The 19467-nt window shown below is 44.0% G+C and overlaps 1 protein-coding gene and 1 long non-coding RNA gene across 3 annotated transcripts in view; one reads left to right on the forward strand and one right to left on the reverse strand.

Moving 5' to 3' along the window:
* The window catches only part of LOC134927317 (uncharacterized), a 12148-nt gene extending 7034 nt beyond the window's left edge, over positions 1 to 5114 (reverse strand). Inside the window, exons 1-3 of the long non-coding RNA XR_010177610.1 lie at positions 4764 to 5114; positions 514 to 563; positions 217 to 270 (exon numbers count right to left, since the gene is read on the reverse strand). This is a non-coding gene — a long non-coding RNA (uncharacterized LOC134927317). The remainder of the gene's footprint in view (positions 1 to 216; positions 271 to 513; positions 564 to 4763) is intronic.
* The window catches only part of SPAG6 (sperm associated antigen 6), a 350667-nt gene continuing 336172 nt past the window's right edge, over positions 4973 to 19467 (forward strand). Inside the window, exon 1 of one of the 2 annotated variants that reach the window (XM_063921580.1) lies at positions 4973 to 5292. In XM_063921580.1, the coding sequence (XP_063777650.1) occupies positions 5268 to 5292 (25 nt within the window). In that variant the 5' untranslated portion in view covers positions 4973 to 5267. The remainder of the gene's footprint in view (positions 5293 to 19467) is intronic. The other variant, XM_063921579.1, reaches the window with a different exon arrangement.

Genomic DNA, 19467 nt, shown 5'->3' on the forward strand with positions numbered 1-19467 from the left:
CCAGATAAACAAGCTTGCTTGTTATTATGCAATGTGTAAATAAACATAAAGAAAACTATTAACCCAGTTGCTGCAGCGGCTATAATACAGTAATATCTGCTGCTAAATCTGTAGGCTCCGCCAAGTTATTACAGCAGCCACTATCAAGGTAACGACTTGGGGAGAAGTCTCTGGTGTGTAACAGTACATTCTGAAATAAAGAGGACGCCCACTCACCCGCACTCCCTGTGCCACATAAGCTAGTCGTATTCTGTACAAGGACATACGTATCTGTAAGAATTAGAATAATGTATTAGAGCTACAGTAGAGCTTTATTGGCTGTTATGGCTAGGAACTCTGTGCACACGTACTCCATACAGAAACCCCATACCTGTCTTTATTGTAAAATGTGTAGCAACATGTTACTTTCACAATTCCAGCCTACTAATGGTTAGTGGCATTGGAAGATAGTGCTGGGTACATAAAATACATTACATTGTTACAAAGTTAACACGTGACTGTTGCTATACTAACCAATGGTAATAATGTGTGGAACCTGAGCTACTCCAATGATGTTTCCCCTCCTGTAGAAATAGAATATATAGATATGTTAGCTTTGCATTTGAAACACTAAACTGATATATGTGCATTGTTCATATTGCTAATTGACACAACCACTCTCACCAATGAACAGTGGGGACTATTGGAGATTTAACATAAAAATGTATAGTACAAATGAATGCTAGAAAGGTATGTATGCAGGACAAGGTGTAGACTTACTTATGTAACATACTGGGATATAGCAGTATCGATGAAACATGTGCATGATCAATGAAATCAGTAATACATCTGAGAATAGATTCTGAGACTCCAACATCAATGATCAATCTTCAGATATTACAGGTTTTCTAGATTCTACATCACCCCCCTATTCAGCAAAGTGTTGGTTCTCACCTAAGTGCCCTGTACTATATATCTTGTATATAATCAATTATGTAAGCCCTTCATTGTAAACTTTTGTGCACAGGCCTACCACATTTATTTTGTTTATGTAAATTAGGTATTATCTCACACTCTTTAGTGTAAAGTGACAGCGTTTGATTGAATCAAAAATCATTTACAATTCTTTCATGTATAGTTTCTTTGCAGTCCTCAGAATGACTTGGGCTTTATGTAAATCCTGGCACAATTAAGCACAAGGTATAATGCTGTATCATTAACATTATTAGCTACACATATTAGATTAAATGTGGCAGTGTGTAAACTACACTATTCCTTTTATCAAATATGCTTTGCCCAAAAAGACATTTATAATAGTCCTCAGTGCAATTATGACACAATGCACCACATCTATACTCATTTCATTTGAAATTTTGCATAGATGGTTTATTGAATTTAGTGGTTAATTTCTTTAATGGAAAGAGATACATTTTCTTATTTTCACAGGTTACTTAGTGTAACCAGAACCCATTTTTCCAGTGTGTCCCACAAAACAGTCCATTGTCTTTGTGCACAGAAAAAAAGTTAAATTAGAAAGAATATCAGAAAGAAAATTGACTTTGGAACGTCATATATTTCCATTGCCTCTCATTCACCCACAAGCATTTTGTATTTATTTGTATTAAAATAACTTTATTATAGAAAAAGTAATTACATCAATATTTTTTTTTTACCATTTTAATGCAGCTATCAAGCTAAACACTGTGAAGTACAGTATCAGTTCTATGGGGGGAGGTTATTTATCAGATACATTTGTGAGAGATAAAGTACCAGCCAATCAGCTTTTGCCTTATATTTTACAGGCTGTGTTAAAAAAAATTAAAGTTAGGAGCTGATTGGGTGGTACTTTATCTCTCACAATTTTATCTCTCTCAAAGCTTTGATAAATGTCTTATTTTATGCATTAGAATACTTGATTCATAAGTTCAGGTATACTGAGTTAATTGTGTCCATTGATTGTCTGCTTCATTACTAATTATATTTTCATGAATACATCTTTTCAGCATGATCAATTTAAATTTCTATATAGGTTTCTTTTCATATTTGCAACATCTTTTAATCTGGTATATGTATGAAAGTCCAACTTATTGTACATTATATGATAATATATGGACAGGCCACTGAAAGCAGATAACAATAGGATACACAAATGAAGAGTTTGGAAAAGTATTTGTTATCAGGAAAACAATTTAGCACAAAGCACTCTATCACAAATCACGTAAACAGCAGTCTAAGTATAACTAAACCTTTCAGACCAAAATATCAATTGGATAGTTTTATGCACTATTAATTTAGTTTGAACGGTCGTCAATACACTTAAAAATAAATAAATCTGTAAGGTAAATACATGTTATATAATTAGAAAATCAAATCAATTGCATTATACCTACTTAGGTTTTCCATGTGACATTTAAAATAAGAACACATATTTTCACTGACAATTAAATGAACAGGGGTGTTTGTAACTTAAAGGAAAGGATACAGAATGTAACTGACACTGTTTTGTGTATTTGTACCAGAAAGCATACATGTAGGCCATAGGAAACTGGTTCGAAGCCTCTTTGCTGTTATTCATCTATCCTTGTGTATCAATGCCTATTTCCCTATACATTGTAAGCTTGTGAGCAGGGCCTTCCTATCTCTATGTCTGTCTGTTTTACCCAGTTTTGTTCTGTTACTGTTGTTCTAATTGTAAAGCGCAACGGAATATGCTGCACTATATAAGAAATTGTTAATAAATAAATAATCACATATGATTCAATTTCTTTGAAACACAAAGGGTGAGATTCAAATGTTTGAAAAGTTGGTTGGGTGTCTTTTCCCCCCCTGTCTATTAGATAGAAAAACACAGACTCCCAACTGACATTTCAAACATTTGAATCTCCCCCAAATAGTCAAATATTGCAGCAAAAAGTTTGAAAATCAACGCAAACTAAATATAATGTGTATCCCTTTAAAAGTATATTTAGTTCACATTGCATTACTTATCTTACAATGTTTTACCTGTTATTTTATGTGATGACACCACAACATATATAATGAGCCCTAATACACACGCTGGGGATAGCTTGCTTAGGGAAATGTCTAACAACCAGTCTGTGGCCTATTTCTATGTATTTAAAAATGTAAGCTAACTTGGAAGCCTAGTCAAAGATCATCTGTTTTAAAATTGCCCAACTAAACTGTATTCCGTCTATTATCCACATGGCATATTTTCTACTATTTCACAGACTTTTAGTCATCCTAAATACTTGTGGTCCTAAAGCTGTCTAATACCAATGTATTTTTTTCCTGCAATTTTTTTTAAATACTGCGACAACGATTCATAAGGTATCACAAGTCATTCTGTACTATTAGCATATTTCATGGGCAGATTAATAATAAAAAAATAAGATTCAATGTACCTCATTTTAAAAGTTGCGTGAAGAAAATTGGGCCCTGCTGTTTAGAATAGTGTTAGTGATTGTTATATTATGAATTATTGCAATCGGAGATAGAGACTAAAAACAGCAAATAAAGGCAGTTAAATACATCTAGGGGCATTACAATATTTATTGAGTGCAATTACACCAAAAATGGTGAACTCATTTTCTCATTTAAATTCAGATCATGGTGACAGCACCATATATTATATTACATATGATGTAAAAGAATATAAAGCATTTTAAATATTTAAGTTAGTTGTAATCATGTGATTAGGAGCAAAACAATCCAGTAAAAAAACAAACAAACCAACCAACCACAAACATAATAGATGTTAATTAACAACCCTGTCAGGGTTGATAGGCCTGTAAAGCATAATTATTTAAATGTATCAGTGTTCTTTTATGTTATTGCTCACATAGTAAATATTTCCAATTTTAATTTCTAATCGATAGTAATAATTCCTGAAACAAAGGCCGCTATGGATTGCCTAACGGTTTATGTACAAAGCAGATATTGCTGTATAAAAGGGGTAGAAATAGAGCTAATTTGTAGCATTTGCTGTATTTACAGTTGTACAATATGTGACCCATTACTGTAGCCAGGTGTTGCAGTTTGTACAGCAGGTAGGTGGCTGGGCAGCAGTAATCCTAGTTTAGCTGTACATTGAGGTGTGGGTATAGGCTGCAGTGATAGTAAATAGCACTGCTGCCAATTGTTCTGCTTCACATGGAGCTTGACAGCTACAGCCATTTGACTTTATACTATTAGGTTAGGCTTGGAAAGTTTATGTTTTAATTACTATTCATTTAGTAAAATGGAGTATGTCAGCTTTGTTGCATATTAGAAAAAACATAGGTGTGTGTGTCTATATATATATATATATATATATATAGACACACACATATATGTATATCTATATAGATTATATATATATATAGACACATATACACACACATGTATATCTATATAGATTATATAGACACACATATTATAATGTATATCTATATAGATTATATATATACACACACATATAATGTATATCTATATAGATTATATATATAGACACACACACACACATATATAATGTATCTCTATATAGATTATATATAGATATATTCTCTTTATTTGGTTTAATTGACGTATTTCTATATGTAACAATAAATGTTTCTCCTGGGGAATAACACATATGTGCCTCGATCCTACGAGCTGTTGGGGCAATTATTCCTGTCACAAGTCGGCGCTAAATCGTTTTACAATCGGTTCTGTGTGCACAATAGGCTGCGCTGGAAGGGAATGTAATACACGCAGACGCAGCGGAATGCTAAGTAAACGCTATCAGAGAGCTTTAATTGTCGTACATTTATCTGACATTCATCGTTCGGCGATGCTGTTGCATATGGCGTCGAATAGAGAGGGAGAGACGCAGCAGCCACATTCCCGCCGTCAGGGAAACGCGCTTTTTTTTTTTTTTTTTTTAACCACGTGACGAGCCCGACACCGCGACCTCACTGTCCAACGTTCAACACAAGCACCCGCCGTTTCCAAGGCAACCGACACGCAGCCCCTCCCTTCTGGCCTTGAGGCTTTGGAACGGCCCACTTGACGCTCAGTGTGGGGGGTGGGGAGATGCCATGGTTTGAACCGCGCTGACGTCACGGGGGCCGGCGCTACACGTGTCGTCTCCTCTTCTAGCACCGCCCACCAAAAGCCCGTGCACTTCGGAGCGCCTGCTTCCGCCGTGGTCTCCATGGAGACGGGTACACTGTGTTGAGCCCTGGAGACCAAGCGGCACAGCAGCTTCCACACGCAGAGCGAGAAGAGCTGCAGCCACTCACACTCACCCACTGACACTTACTGCAGCCATGAGCCAGAGGCAGGTCCTGCAAGGTAAGGCTGCTCAGGGTACAATGTTTATTCACCAGAAGCCTCTGTCTGTGTAATGTAACTTTATAGCCATACTAATAATGTCATGGTTTTAGCCTTCATTGCTTCCTGTTGTCAGCTTGGTAACCTATAGCAACCAGTAAGGTCTTTGCTTTCATTTGAATGATTGTGGGCAGGGCCAATTTAAGGTTTGTTGGGGTCCCTACCAATAAAATTTGCAAAAAATATGTTGGCTATGTTAATATGATATAATGTGCAATATACTCCCAGCACCACAAATGCACAGTTCATTTTATGCCACGCAGAAACCATAGTTCACTTGTGGTAATTTAGCTACATGTGTTTGGCCTCCATGTAATAAAGCTAAATTAGCAATGTGGAGACACTGGTTTCTGGGTGGCATTATACGTGTGTGGGGTCCTCTGGGCTATCTCCTCAGTTGCCCTGTTTTTCAATGCTGGGGGATCATACCAATAATTTGATTACTAATGGTAGTTAAAGTTATTGTATAGGTAACTAGGTGGCACAGAGGTTAGCATTGCTGCCTCACAGAATTGAGGGTGGTTGGGTTTTTCAATACAACCAGGGCTTTATTTTGGGGAGTTCACATGTTTTCCCCGTGTTTGCGTGGAACTTCACCAATTGCTTTGCTTTCTTCCCACATTCCAACAACATACATACTGGTAAGTTAATTGATAGTGATGAATTGTTTCTTCGTTGTCCGTCCTGGTTATTTTGGTATAATCTTTTCATTTATTAACCCCCCCCCCCTTTTTTTTTTTTTACTGCTTCTTATTGTTTGTGTCTTAACCTGTTACACTGAGAGGACATCTGGGCTTTATTTCAAGTGTCACATTTGTACATTGCAGTGCTTTTTGTTCCATTTGTCAATTTTTGTTTCTTTTTAAATGCAGTTTCCTCAGTAAACTGTGCTTGAATGGTGCAAAAAAGCATTCCAGGGAATGTATGGGTTGATGCCTGAAAGGACATGTCTTAATCTGGTTGTTTTGCTTGTGGAAAGAGGGTCTGTATTCATAAACAAACTAAAGCAGGAACGCCCCCTAAATGCACAATTACCACTCCGTGTAGTTCCTTCAAATTTCTCGTCCTGCAGCAAGAAAGGTCGGGAAAGAATTTGGGAATTATAATGTAAGGAGAGAAAAAAACCCAGCTGCTATATGTACTGTGTAACATGTAAAAGACTCTTGTGTAGAGGGCATGTGCTGCTAGTGATAGGATGTGACCATGGTAACCTAACTTAACTACAGAGTGTGTGACCCAAGCCTAAAACAGCAGCTGATAGTTGGCTATTCTGCCAGTGTAGTGTAAAGCCCAGTACCCACGGGCCGATGCAGGAGAGATGTGTGCTGAGCGAACCGCTCAGCACACATCTCTCCTGCCGCTCAGCACAGCGCGATCTGTGCTGAGCGTGCGGGGGGAGACGGGGGGGCCGCTCACTTCACCCAGCGGGTGAAGTGAGCGACCCGCTAGGCATGCAGGCCAATCTAGCAGCAGCGATAGCGATGTGCGGGGCCGCGCATCGCTATCGCTGAGGGGGCTACACACGGAGCGATCATGCTGATATTCTAAAGGTGGGTACACACTATTAGATATATCTGCAGATCAATTGATCTGCAGATATATCTATGTACGGATCGGGCAGTGTGCTGTGCATACACACAGCCCGATCCGTCGGGAGACTGACGTCATGAACTGGGCGGGCGCTCGCGCCCGCCCAGTTCACCTGTCAATCACCGCCGGCCGCCGCATCATGTGTACGGGCGGTCGGACGACCGCCCCGTACACACACAGCGACGGGCCAATATATCGTTAGATATATTGGCTGTCGGCTGTGCTGCGCGGCCGACGCGATACGTCTGTGAACGATGGAGTTCACAGACGTATCGCCCGTACACACTGGCCGACGGTCCCGCAATGTATCGGCCGTTCAAGAGAACGGCCGATACATCGACCAGTGTGTACGGGCCTTAAGCAATCTAGTCAGATTGCTTAGAATATCGCTCCGTGAGTACCCCCCTTAAGAACAGAAATTGTAGCGCTGCCACATTTTTATTGTCTTCTAATAATGGTTTCTAAAATGTTCATTGCTGGATCCTCAAACACAATTGAGCGGCTAGTGTGAGACAAGTCTGGTACATGAGCTCAAGTACAATGGGCCTGATTCAGAGTTGATCGCAGCAGCAAATTTGTTAGCAATTGGGCAAAACCATGTGCACTGCAGGTGTGTCAGATTTGTGTCATTTGCAATATTGTGCAATTTGCTGCATTTTGGCTCCACCCCTCCTTAGATCCGCAATTTGCTGGATTATCACTATGATGCAGTTCAAGTATGTTAGTATAGCATACTAGGAACTACCATACGATACGGACAGTAGTACAGTGACTGTCATACATTAGTGAGTGCATTATAGGAAGAGCTATACCTTACAGAGAGCATTCTTGGAACAGATATACTCAACAGAGAGCATTGTAGAAAACATACTAGGGACTGCCACACTACAGTACATCCGGAAAGTATTCACAGACTTCACTTTTTCCACATTTTGTTATGTTACAGCCTTATTCCAAAATTCAATAAATTCTTTTTGTCCCCTCAAAACTTTTACACACAATACCCCATAATGACAATGTGTAAAAAGTGTTGTTGTTGTTGTTGTTTTTTTTTTTTTTGAGTTTTTGCAAAATTATTTAAAAATAAAAACCTACGAAATCATATGTACATAAGTATTCACAGCCTTTGTCATGAAGCTCAAAATTGAGCTCTGGTGAATCCTGTTTTCACTGATCGTCCTTGAGATGCTGCCACAGCTTAATTGGAGTCCACCTGTGGTAAATTCAGTTGATTGGACATGATTTGGAAAGGCACACACCTGTCTATATAAGGTCCCACACTTCACAGTGCATGTCTGAGCACAAACCAAGCATGAAGTCAAAAGAATTGTCTGTACACCTCTGAGATAGGGTTGTGTTGAGGCACAAATTTGGGGAAGGGTACAGAAAAATATCTGCTGCTTTGAAGGTCCCAATGAGCACAGTGGCCTCCATCATCTGTAAATGGAAGAAGTTCGGAACCACCAAGACTCTTCCTAGAGCTGGCCGGCTGTCTAAACTGAGTGATCAGAGGGAAAAGGGCCCTAGTCAGGGAGGTGACCAAGAACCCGATGGTCACTCAAAGCTACAACATTCCTCTGTGGAGAGAGGAGAACCTTCCAGAAAGACAACCATCTCTGCAGTAATCCACCAATCAGGCCTCTATGGTAGAGTGGCCAGACGGAAGCCACTCCTTAGTAAAAAGCACATGGCAACCCACTTGGAGTTTGCCAAAATGCACCTGAAGGACTCTCAGACCATGAGAAACAAAATTCTCTTTTCTGATGAGACAAAGATTGAACTCTTTGGCGTGAATGCCAGGCGTCATGTTTGGAGGAAACCAGGCACCGCTCATCACCAGGCCAATACCATCCCCACAGTGAAGCATGGTGGTGGCAACATCATGCTGTGGGGATGTTTTTCAGCGGCAGGAACTGGGAGACTAGTCAGGATAGAGGGAAAGATGAATGCAGCAATCTACAGAGACATCCTGGAAGAAAACCTGCTCCAGAGTGCTCTTGACCTCGGACTGGGCCGACGGTTCATCTTTCAGCAGGACAACGGCCCTAAGCACACAGATATCAAAGGAGTGGCTTCAGGACAACTGTGTGAATGTCCTTTCGTGGCCCAGCCAGAGCCCAGACTTGAATCCGATTGAACTTCTCTGGAGAGATCTGAAAAGGGCTGTGCACCGACGCTTACCATCCAACCTGATGGAGCTTGAGAGGTGCTGCAAAGAGAAATGGTTGAAACTGCCCAAAGATAGGTGTGCCAAGCTTGTGGCATCATATTCAAAAAGACTTGAGGCTGTAATTGCTGCCAAAGGTGCATCAACAAAATATTGAACAAAGGCTGTGAATACTTAAGTACACAGTGATTTATTCGTGGGTTTTTTTTTTGTTTAATTTGCAAAAATCTCAAACTTTTTTCACGTTGTCATTATGGGGTATTGTGTAGAATTTTGAGAGTAAAAGAATGAATGTATTCCATTTTGGAATAAGGCTGTAAAATAACAAAATGTGGAAAAAGTGAAGCACTGTGAATACTTTCTGGATGCACCGTATATAGAGATCACCACAGTGACCGACATACATTGCAGATAGCATCTGTGGCCCCCAGGGCTGTAACTAGGGTAGTGCCGGCAGTGACTGACACACAGCACATTTGCTGTGTGGGCACAGAACCAGTCAGAATCACCCGCAGGGCCGCTGGGCGCCACAGCTACTAGCTGCAGCACTGCACGCTGTCATGTATGTAGTGGTGCGCTCGGCTCCTTTTCTGCCAGCACACCACTCTACATACAAGACAGTAGACAGCGCTGCACCTTCCCCCGAATGCTCCGCCCCCTTCTGCCTTACCCCATCTCTGGCTGCAGGCGCAGTGTCTCATGGGAGAGACGTGAAGATGTCTCTCCCAGGCCCAGCCTACTCCCACAGTGCCTTAAGGCCCATATAGACGGGCCGATGCGGGAGAGATGTGTGCTGAGTGAACAACTCAGCACACATCTCTCCCGCCGCTCAGCACAGCGCGATCTGTGCTGAGCGTGCAGGGGGAGACGCAGGGGGCGCTCATTTCACCCAGCGGGTGAAGTGAGCGACCCGGTAGATTGGCCAATCTAGCACCAGCGATAGCGGAGCGATAATGCTCAAATTCTAAGCAATCTAGTCAGATTGCTTAGAATATCGCTCCGTGAGTACCCCCCTTAACAGTGTGAGTGAGTGCCAATGACTCAGCTCAGCAGGCAGTGATGAAATTTGGTATAATAAATGCTGCCATGGGTGTAAAGAAAACCCCCAAATTTTAGGCTATGTACAATGGTTTTGAAGTTATACGCCTTTAAAGCTACAATTTGTTCACCAAAAATGTGCTATTAAATTTTTTTAAAAATTACATTTGCTACTCATCTATTTGAGCTAGAGAGTCGGGCAAGGTTTAATGTTAATCCTCTATTTATGTCCTTTTATATGATATATAACACAGCAGTGTTTCCAAAAAAATTACAAATTTTAAAATTGTCAAAAACAAAATTTAGATTTTTATTTCAAACAGCCACTAGCTTTAAAATTTCTGGGGAAAAAATTAAAATTTTTTATTTTCATACTGTTGTCATTAAATCCCCAAAGTTTTATTATGGGATCCCATGCTATAAGAGCTTTCAGTTTTGAGTGATTCGTGAAAATTGTATTTAAAATTCAACAAATAATAATTTTTCCAGTTCACTACATTACAGGGATGCATGTTCCCCTTCAGGTGTGTTTGGGGACGAGATTCTACAGACAGCGCCTGCTTCTACTTATGTGTAGGCGCATAAACTTAAGTGGATAGATAATTCAATTGTGTAAAAATAGGCCCACCTTTTTACATTTTCCTGGATAGCTAACACCAGGGACAGGATAAGTTTGGGTGGGCTTTAAATAGCAAAGAAAAGCCCATTGGTCACTAAGTTAAGCCCACCCAAACCTAAGCTGTCCCTGTTGCATTTGTGTCACATTTGAAAAAGTGAAGTGTTTAATTACAGAGAGATATCAGCCTGGGATAATGTGTGCTGGGAGCAGGAAGAAACAGCAACTTGAAGAATGGGTGTTGGGAGGGAGAGACACAGAAGAGTGGGAGCAACACAGTGGCAAACGCAGGATTTACTTGGGGGGGGGGGTTCCGTATTTTAAATATATATTTACAATATACATATATAGGAAGCAGTGTTGGCACTCAGGTAGTGAAAAGACTTTTCATTACCTGAGTGCCGACGACACCACTTGCTATATATGGGCTCCTGGCCGGCGGAAGGCATCGGCGCTTTTATTTACATATGGGAGTGCTGCCTCATAAGTCCTTGCGCACAAAGTCCTTCAGGCTCCAGAGTTTAGAATGTCGCTCTGATCCCTTCAAGCCCTCCGAGTATCGCAACTGGTAAACAAATGGAGAGCGCACTTGTAAGTGGTTAAAAAGCACAATCTTTACTTAAAACATATGCTCACGTACATTCCCCCTGACGAAGTCCCCCATTGGACGAAATGCGTTAGGCGTGGCCTAGACGTGGACGCTGTGACGTCATCTGCAGAGACCAGAGCAGACACTGAGACAAGTCTGCCTTACAACCGGAGCAGCTAAGTTGCAGCGATCCATTCATGCTGCTCATTTTAAATTTGAATGTACGTGGGCATACGTTTTATGTAAAGATTGTGCTCTTTAACCACTTACAAGTGCGCTCTCCATTTGTTTAATATATATATATATATATATATATATATATATATATATATATTAAACACACACACGCACACACATATATATTTATATATATATATATATATATATATATATATATACACACACACACACACACACACACACACACACACGTGTATAGCATGCACATGGCGTCTTTAAAATAAAGTGTGCCCAGTAAATGGATTGGATATATACACACACATACAGTGTGTGTGTGTGTATAAAAAATATCAATATACAGTATGACAAACACACATACACTGTATAGGGACCAGATGCTCACTGACACACACACACACACACACACACACACACACACACACACACACTGTATAGGGACCAAATGCACACTGACACACACACTGTATAGGGACCAGATGCACCCTGACACACACACACACACACACACACACACACACACACACACACACACACACACACACACACACACACACTGTATAGGGACCAGATGCACACTGTCACTGACTGCAGTCCACGCTCTACGCCGCCCGCCGAGTGTGCCGGCTGGAGAGGGCTCTCTGTGTGGCTGCTGGTCCGTTCTCTCCGCTGGTGGGGTCTCTGATGCGGGCCTCCTTCCATCTTCCCGAAGCAGCCGCACCGTGCATGACGATGCCTAGTCCTCCTGTGCGCTGCACGTGCGGCTGCTTCCGGGAGTTCAGGCAACACTAACGGCGCACTGTAGCTGTGAACGCGGTAGCGGTCGCGATCTCGGTTTGTATTGAGACAGAGACAAAGCTGTCTCTGTCTCTGAAAACAAGAATTTGCCCTAACAGGGGGGGTTTCTGGGTACTCAGAAACCCCCCCTGCGTGCGCCACTGCAACACAATTCTCTTTCAGACACGGGGGGGGGGGGGGGGGGGACGGTCATTCCGAGTTGATCGCTATCTGCCGTTGTTCGCAGCGCAGCGATCAGGCAAAAAAGCGGCACTTCTGCCCATGCGTATGGTGCGCACGCGCGACGTACTTTCACACAAAACTATGCAGTTTCACACAAGGTCTAGCGACGCTTTTCAGTCGCACAGCTAATCGGTGAGTGATTGACAGGAAGTGGGTGTTTGTGGGTGGTAAGTGACCGTTTTCCAGGAGTGTGCTGAAAAACGCAGGCGTGTCAGGTAAAAATGCAGGAGTGGCTGGGGAAACGGGGGAGTGGCTGGCCGAACGCAGGGCGTGTTTGTGACGTCAAAACAGGAACTAAACGGACTGAAGTGATCGCTAGCTAGGAGTAAGTCTCGAGCTACTCAGAAACTGCACAATCTTTTTTCGGTCGCACTTCTGCGATCCTTTCGGTCGCACTTCTGCTAAGCTAAAATACACTTCCAGAGGGCGGCGGCCTAGCGTTTGCACTGCTGCTAAAGGCAGCTAGCGAGTGAACAACTCGGAATGAGGACCACAGAGCACCAAAATGTCTAATTACGGCAGTGGTGGCCCCCATACAGTACAGAGAACATGACAGTTACTGCCATGCATTAGAGAGATCATCCCAGTGACAACCACTAAATATTATGTCTTCATCATTAATTAACCCTTCCTCAATTTTTTTTTTTTTTTTTTTACTCCTTCAGCATGATCACAAGCACGTTCAATACTAGTAATAAAGGGTAAACCTTTTTAAAACATGTTTTCTCTAACGTCCTAGAGGATGCTGGGACTCCGTAAGGACCATGGGGATAGACGGGCTCCGCAGGAGACATGGGCACTTTAAGAAAGACTTTGACTCTGGGTGTGCACTGGCTCCTCCCTCTATGCCCCTCCTCCAGACCTCAGTTTGATACTGTGCCCAGTGGAGACGGTGCATTTCAGGAGCTCTCCTGAGTTTCCTGTAAGAAAGCATTTTTGTTAGGTTTTTTATTTTCAGGGAGCCTGCTGGCAACAGACTCCCTGCATCGAGGGACTGAGGAGAGAGAAACAGACCCACTTCTCTGAGTTTCAGGGCTCTGTTTCTTAGGCTACTGGACACCATTAGCTCCAGAGGGATCGGTACGCAGGTCTCTCCCTCGCCGTCCGTCCCAGAGCCGCGCCGCCGTCGTCCTCCTCGCAGAGCCGGAAGAAAGAAGCCGGGTGAGTGAGTATGTGAGGAAAAGACCATCTGAGGCGGCAGAAGACATTTGGATCTTCACTGAGGTAACGCACAGCACTGCAGCTGTGTGCCATTGCTCCCCTTCACCTTACACACTTCGGTCACTGTAAGGGTGCAGGGCGCTGGGGGGGGGGGCGCCCTGGGCAGCAATATAAACCTCTTATGGCAAAGATAGATATATACATGTGCAGCTGGGCACTGTACATGTATATAAAGAGCCCCCGCCATGTATTGAAAAATTTGAGCGGGACAGAAGCCCGCCGCCGAGGGGGCGGGGCTTCTCCCTCAGCACTCACCAGCGCCATTTTTCTCCACAGCACCGCTGAGAGGAAGCTCCCCGGACTCTCCCCTGCTTGACACACGGTGACAGAGGGTTTTAAAGTAGAGGGGGGGGGCACATAATTGGCGCATATACACAAAACAGCGCTACTGGGTAAACATACTGCGTTTTCTCTAACGTCCTAGTGGATGCTGGGGACTCCGTCAGGACCATGGGGAATAGCGGGCTCCGCAGGAGACAGGGCACATCTAAAAAAAGCTTTTAGGTCACATGGTGTGTACTGGCTCCTCCCCCTATGACCCTCCTCCAAGCCTCAGTTAGGTTTTTGTGCCCGTCCGAGAGGGTGCAATCTAGGTGGCTCTCTTAAAGAGCTGTTTAGAAAAGTTTTTTTTTAGGTTTCTAATCAGTGATTCCTGCTGGCGACAGGATCACTGCAACGAGGGACTTAGGGGAGAGACTTGCAACTCACCTGCGTGCAGGAGGATTGAAGTCTTAGGCTACTGGACACTGAGCTCCAGAGGGAGTCGGAACACAGGTCAGCCTGGGGTTCGTCCCGGAGCCGCGCCGCCGATCCCCCTTACAGACGCTGAAGAACGGCAGAACGGAGGTCCGGAAACAGGCGGCAGAAGACTCCTCAGTCTTCATGAAGGTAGCGCACAGCACTGCAGCTGTGCGCCATTGTTGCTACACGGCTCACTGATCTCGGTCACGGAGGGTGCAGGGCGCTGCTGGGGGCGCCCTGGGCAGCAATATAGATTACCTTAGAGGCAAATAAATACATCACATATAGCCATTAAGGCTATATGTATGTATTTAACCCAGGCCAGTTTTCCTAATAACCGGGAGAAAAGCCTGCCGTGAAAGGGGCGGAGCTTATTCTCCTCAGCACTCAGCGCCATTTTCCTGACCAGCTCCGCTGGTGAGGAAGGCTCCCACTCTCCCCTGCACTACAGAAACAGGGTTAAAGAGAAGGGGGGCATAAATTGGCGATATAATTATATATTAAGAGCCCATATATAGAAACAACACCTTCTAGGGTTGTTATATACATTATGGCGCTTTTGGTGTGTGCTGGCAAACTCTCCCTCTGTCTCCCCAAAGGGCTAGTGGGTCCTGTCCTCTATCAGAGCATTCCCTGTATGTGTGTGCTGTAGGTCGGTACGTGTGTGTCGACATGTATGAGGAAAATGTTGGTGAGGAGACGGAGAAAATTGCCTGTAATGGTGATGTCACTCTCTAGGGAGTCGACACCAGAATGGATGGCTTACTTATGGAATTACGTGATAATGTCAACACGCTGCAAGCCGGTTGACGACATGAGACAGCCGGCGGACAAATTAGTATCGGTCCAGGCGTCTCAGACACCGTCAGGGGCTTGTAAAAACGCCCATTTACCTCAGTCGGTCGACAGACACTGACACGGACACTGACCCCAGTGTCGACGGTGAAGAAACAAACGTATTTTTCCTTTAGGGCCACAAGTTACATGTTAAGGGCAATGAAGGAGGTGTTACGTATTTCTGATACCACAAGTACCACAAATAAGGGTATTTTGTAGGGTGGGAATAAACTACTTGTAGTTTTGCCTGAATCAGATAAATTAAATGAAGTGTGTGATGATACGTGGGGTTCCTCCGACAGAAAGTTATGGGCGGTATACCCTTTTTCCCGCCAGTAGTAAGGGCGAGTTGGAAAACACACCTTAGGGTGGACAAGGCGCTCACACGCTTATAAAAAACATGGCGTTACCGTTTCCAGATACGGCCGCCCTCAAGGAGCCAGCTGATAGGAAGCTGGAAAATATCATAACAGTATATACACACATACTGGTGTTATACTACGACCAGCAATCGCCTCAGCCTGGATGTGCAGCGCTGAGGGGGCTTGGTCGGATTTCCTGACTGAAAATTTTGATACCCTTGACAGGGACAGGATTTTATTGTCTATAGAGCATTTTAAGGATGCATTTCTATATATGTGTGATGCGCAGAGGCATATTTGCATTCTGGCATCAAGAGTAAATGTGATGTACATATCTGCCAGACGAAGACACGACAGTGGTCAGGTGAGGCAGATTCCAGACGGCATATGGAAGTATTGCCGTATAAAGGGGCGGTCCATTGGACCTGGTGGCCATGGCAACAGCTGAAAAATCCACCTTTTGTTACCCCGAGTCACATATTGACAGAAAAGGACACAGTCTTTTCAGTCTCAGTCCTTTCGTCCCCATACGGGCAGGCGGGCGAAGGCCAGTCATATCTGCCCAGGGGGAGAGGAAAGGGAAGAAGACTGCAGCAAGCAGCTCATTCCCAGGAACAGAAGCTCCTCACGGCTTCTGCCAAGTCCGCAGCATAACGCTGGGGCCGTACAAGCGGACTCAGGTGCGGTAGGGGGTCATCTCAAGAGTTTCAGCAACACTCGCAAGGGAACTCCGGGATCCTACATGTAATATCCCAGGTGTACATTGGAAATTCGAGACGTCTCCCCCTCACACAATTCACAGGCTGTAATCCCAGCAGGTGATAATCAAAGTACCCTTCTTACAACAAGGAAGGGGGTAGTATTCCACACTATATTGTGGTACTGAAGCCAACCGGCTCGGTGAGATCTGAAATATTTGAACACTTACATACAAGCGTTCAAATCAAGATGGAGTCACTCGGAGCAGTGATAGCGAACCAGGAAGAAGGGGACGATATGATGTCACTGGATATCAGGGACGTTTACCTACAGGTCCAAATTTGCCCTTCTCACCAAGGGTACTTCAGGTTCCTGGTACAGAACTGTCACTATCAGTTCAGACGCTGCCGTTTGGATTGTCCACGGCGCCCCGGGTCTTTACCAAGGTAATGGCCGGAATGATGATTTTTCTTAAAAGAAACATGGACGCTTTCCTGATAAGGGCAAGGTCCAGAGAACAGTTGGAGGTCGGAGTAGCACTATCTTAAGTAGTTCTACGACAGCACGAGTGGATTCTAAATATTCCAAAATCGCAGCTTTTTCCGACGACACGTCTACTGTTCCTAGGGAAGATTCTGGACACAGTCCAGAAAAACGTGTTTCTCCCAGTGGAGAAAACCAGGGAGTTATCCGAGCTAATCGGGATCCTCCTAAAACCAGGAAAAGTGTCAGTGCATCATTGCACAAGAGTCCTGGTAAAAATGGTGGCTTATTACGAAGCAATTCCATTCGGCAGATTTCCCGCAAGAACTCTTCAGTGGGATCTGCTGGACAAATGGTCCGGATCGCATCCTCAGATGCATCAGCGGATAACCCTATATCCAAGGAAAAGGGTGTCTCTCCTGTGGTGATTACAGAGTGCTCATCTTCTAGAGGGCCGCAGATTCGGCATTCAGGATTGGATGCCGGTGACCACGGAGGCCAGCCTGAGAGGCTGGGGAACAGTCACACAGGGAAAAAATTTCCAGGGAAGTGTGATTAAGTCTGGAGAATTCTCTCCGCATAAATAAGCTTAGAGCAATTTTATAATGCTCTAAACTTAGCTAGACCTCTGCTTCAAGGTCAGCCGGTATTGGTCCAGTGGGATAACATCACGGCAGTCGCCCACGTAAACAGAAGGGCGGCACAAGAAGCAGGAGGGCAGTGAAAACTGCAAGGATTTTTCGCTAGGCGGAAAATCATGTGATAGCACTGTCAGCAGTGTTCTTTCCGGGAGTGGACGACTGGGAAGCAGACTTCCTCAGCAGGCATGACCTCCACCCGGGAGAGTGGAAACTTCATAGGGAAGTTTTTCAACATGATTGTGGACCGTTGGCAAAGACCAAAGGTGGACATGATGGCGTCCCGCCCGAACAAAAAACGGGACAGGTATTCCGCCAGGTCATGAGACCTTCAGGCGATAGCTGTGGATGTTCTGGTAACACCGTGGGTGTACCAGTCTGTGTATGTGTTCCCTCCTCTGTTTCTCATAACCAGGGTATTGAGAATTATAAGACATAGAGGAGTATGAACTATACTAGTGGCTCCGGATTGGCCAAGAGGGACTTGGTACCCGGAACTTCAAGAAATGCTCACAGAGGACTAAGGGCCTGGGGAGCTAAGAAGGGACTTGATTCAGCAAGTACCATGTCTATTCCAAGACTTACCGCGGCTGCGTTTGACGGCATGGCGGTTGAATGCCGGATCCTGAGGGGAAAAGGCATTCCATAAGAGGTCATACCTACCCTGGTCAAAGCCAGGAAGGAGGTGACCGCACAACGTCATCACCACATGTGGTGAAAATATGTTGCGTGGGTGAGGCCAGGAAGGCTCCACGACGGAAATTCAACTAGGTCGATTTCTACACTTCCTGAAAACAGGAGTGTTTTGGACCTCAAATTGGGGTTCATTAACATTTAAATTTCGGCCCTGTAGATTTTCTTCCAGAAAGAATTGACTTCAGTTCCTGAAGTCCAGATTGTAAAGGATGTATTGCATATACAGCTTTTTTGTGCCCCTAGGGGCACCGTGAGATCTCAACATAGTGTTGGGATTTCTTAAAATCATATTGGTTTGAACCGCTCAAATCTGTGGATTTGAAATATCTCACATGGAAAGTGACCATGCTGTTGACAAATATCTCACATGGGAAGTGACCATGTTGTTAGCCCTGGCCTCGGCCAGGCGATTGTCAGAATGGGCGGCTTTGTCTTACAAAAGCCCATATTAAAATTTTCCATTTGAACAGGACAGAACTGGGACTCGTCTCCAGTTTCTTCATAAAGGGGTGTCAGCGTTTTCACCTGAAACAACCTCTTGTGGTGCCTGCGGCTACTAGGGACTTGGAGGACTCCAAGTTACTAGACGTGGTCAGGGCCCTAAAAAAATTATATATATATATATATATATATATATATGTTAGGACGGCTGGAGTCAGAAAGTCTGACTTGCTGTTTATACTGTATACACCCAACAAGCTGGGTGCTCATGCTTCTAAGCAGTCTATTGCACGCTGGATTTGTAGTACAATTCAGCTTGCACATTCTGTGGCAGGCCTGCCACAGACGAAATATGTAGAGGCCCATTCCACAAGGAAGGTGGGCTCATCCTGGGCGGCTGCCCGAGGAGTCTCGGCATTACAACTTTGCCGAGCAGCTACGTGGTCAGGGGAGAATACGTTTGTAAAATTTTACAAATTTTGATACTCTGGCTAAGGAGGACCTGGAGTTCTCTCATTCGGTGCTGCAGAGTCATCCGCACTCTCCCGCCCATTTGGGAGCTTTGGTATAATCCCCATGGTCCTGACGGAGTCCCCAGCATCCACTAGGACGTTAGAGAAAATAAGAATTACTTACCGATAATTCTATTTCTCGTAGTCCGTAGTGGATGCTGGGCGCCCATCCCAAGTGCGGATTGTCTGCAATGCTTGTACATAGTTATTGTTACAAAAATCGGGTTATTACTATTGTTGTGAGCCATCTTTTCGGAGGCTACTTCGTTTTGTTATCATACTGTTAAC

Source organism: Pseudophryne corroboree, chromosome 5 (assembly GCF_028390025.1).
Source record: "Pseudophryne corroboree isolate aPseCor3 chromosome 5, aPseCor3.hap2, whole genome shotgun sequence".
In the NCBI taxonomy this organism is placed as follows: Eukaryota; Metazoa; Chordata; class Amphibia; order Anura; family Myobatrachidae; genus Pseudophryne; species Pseudophryne corroboree.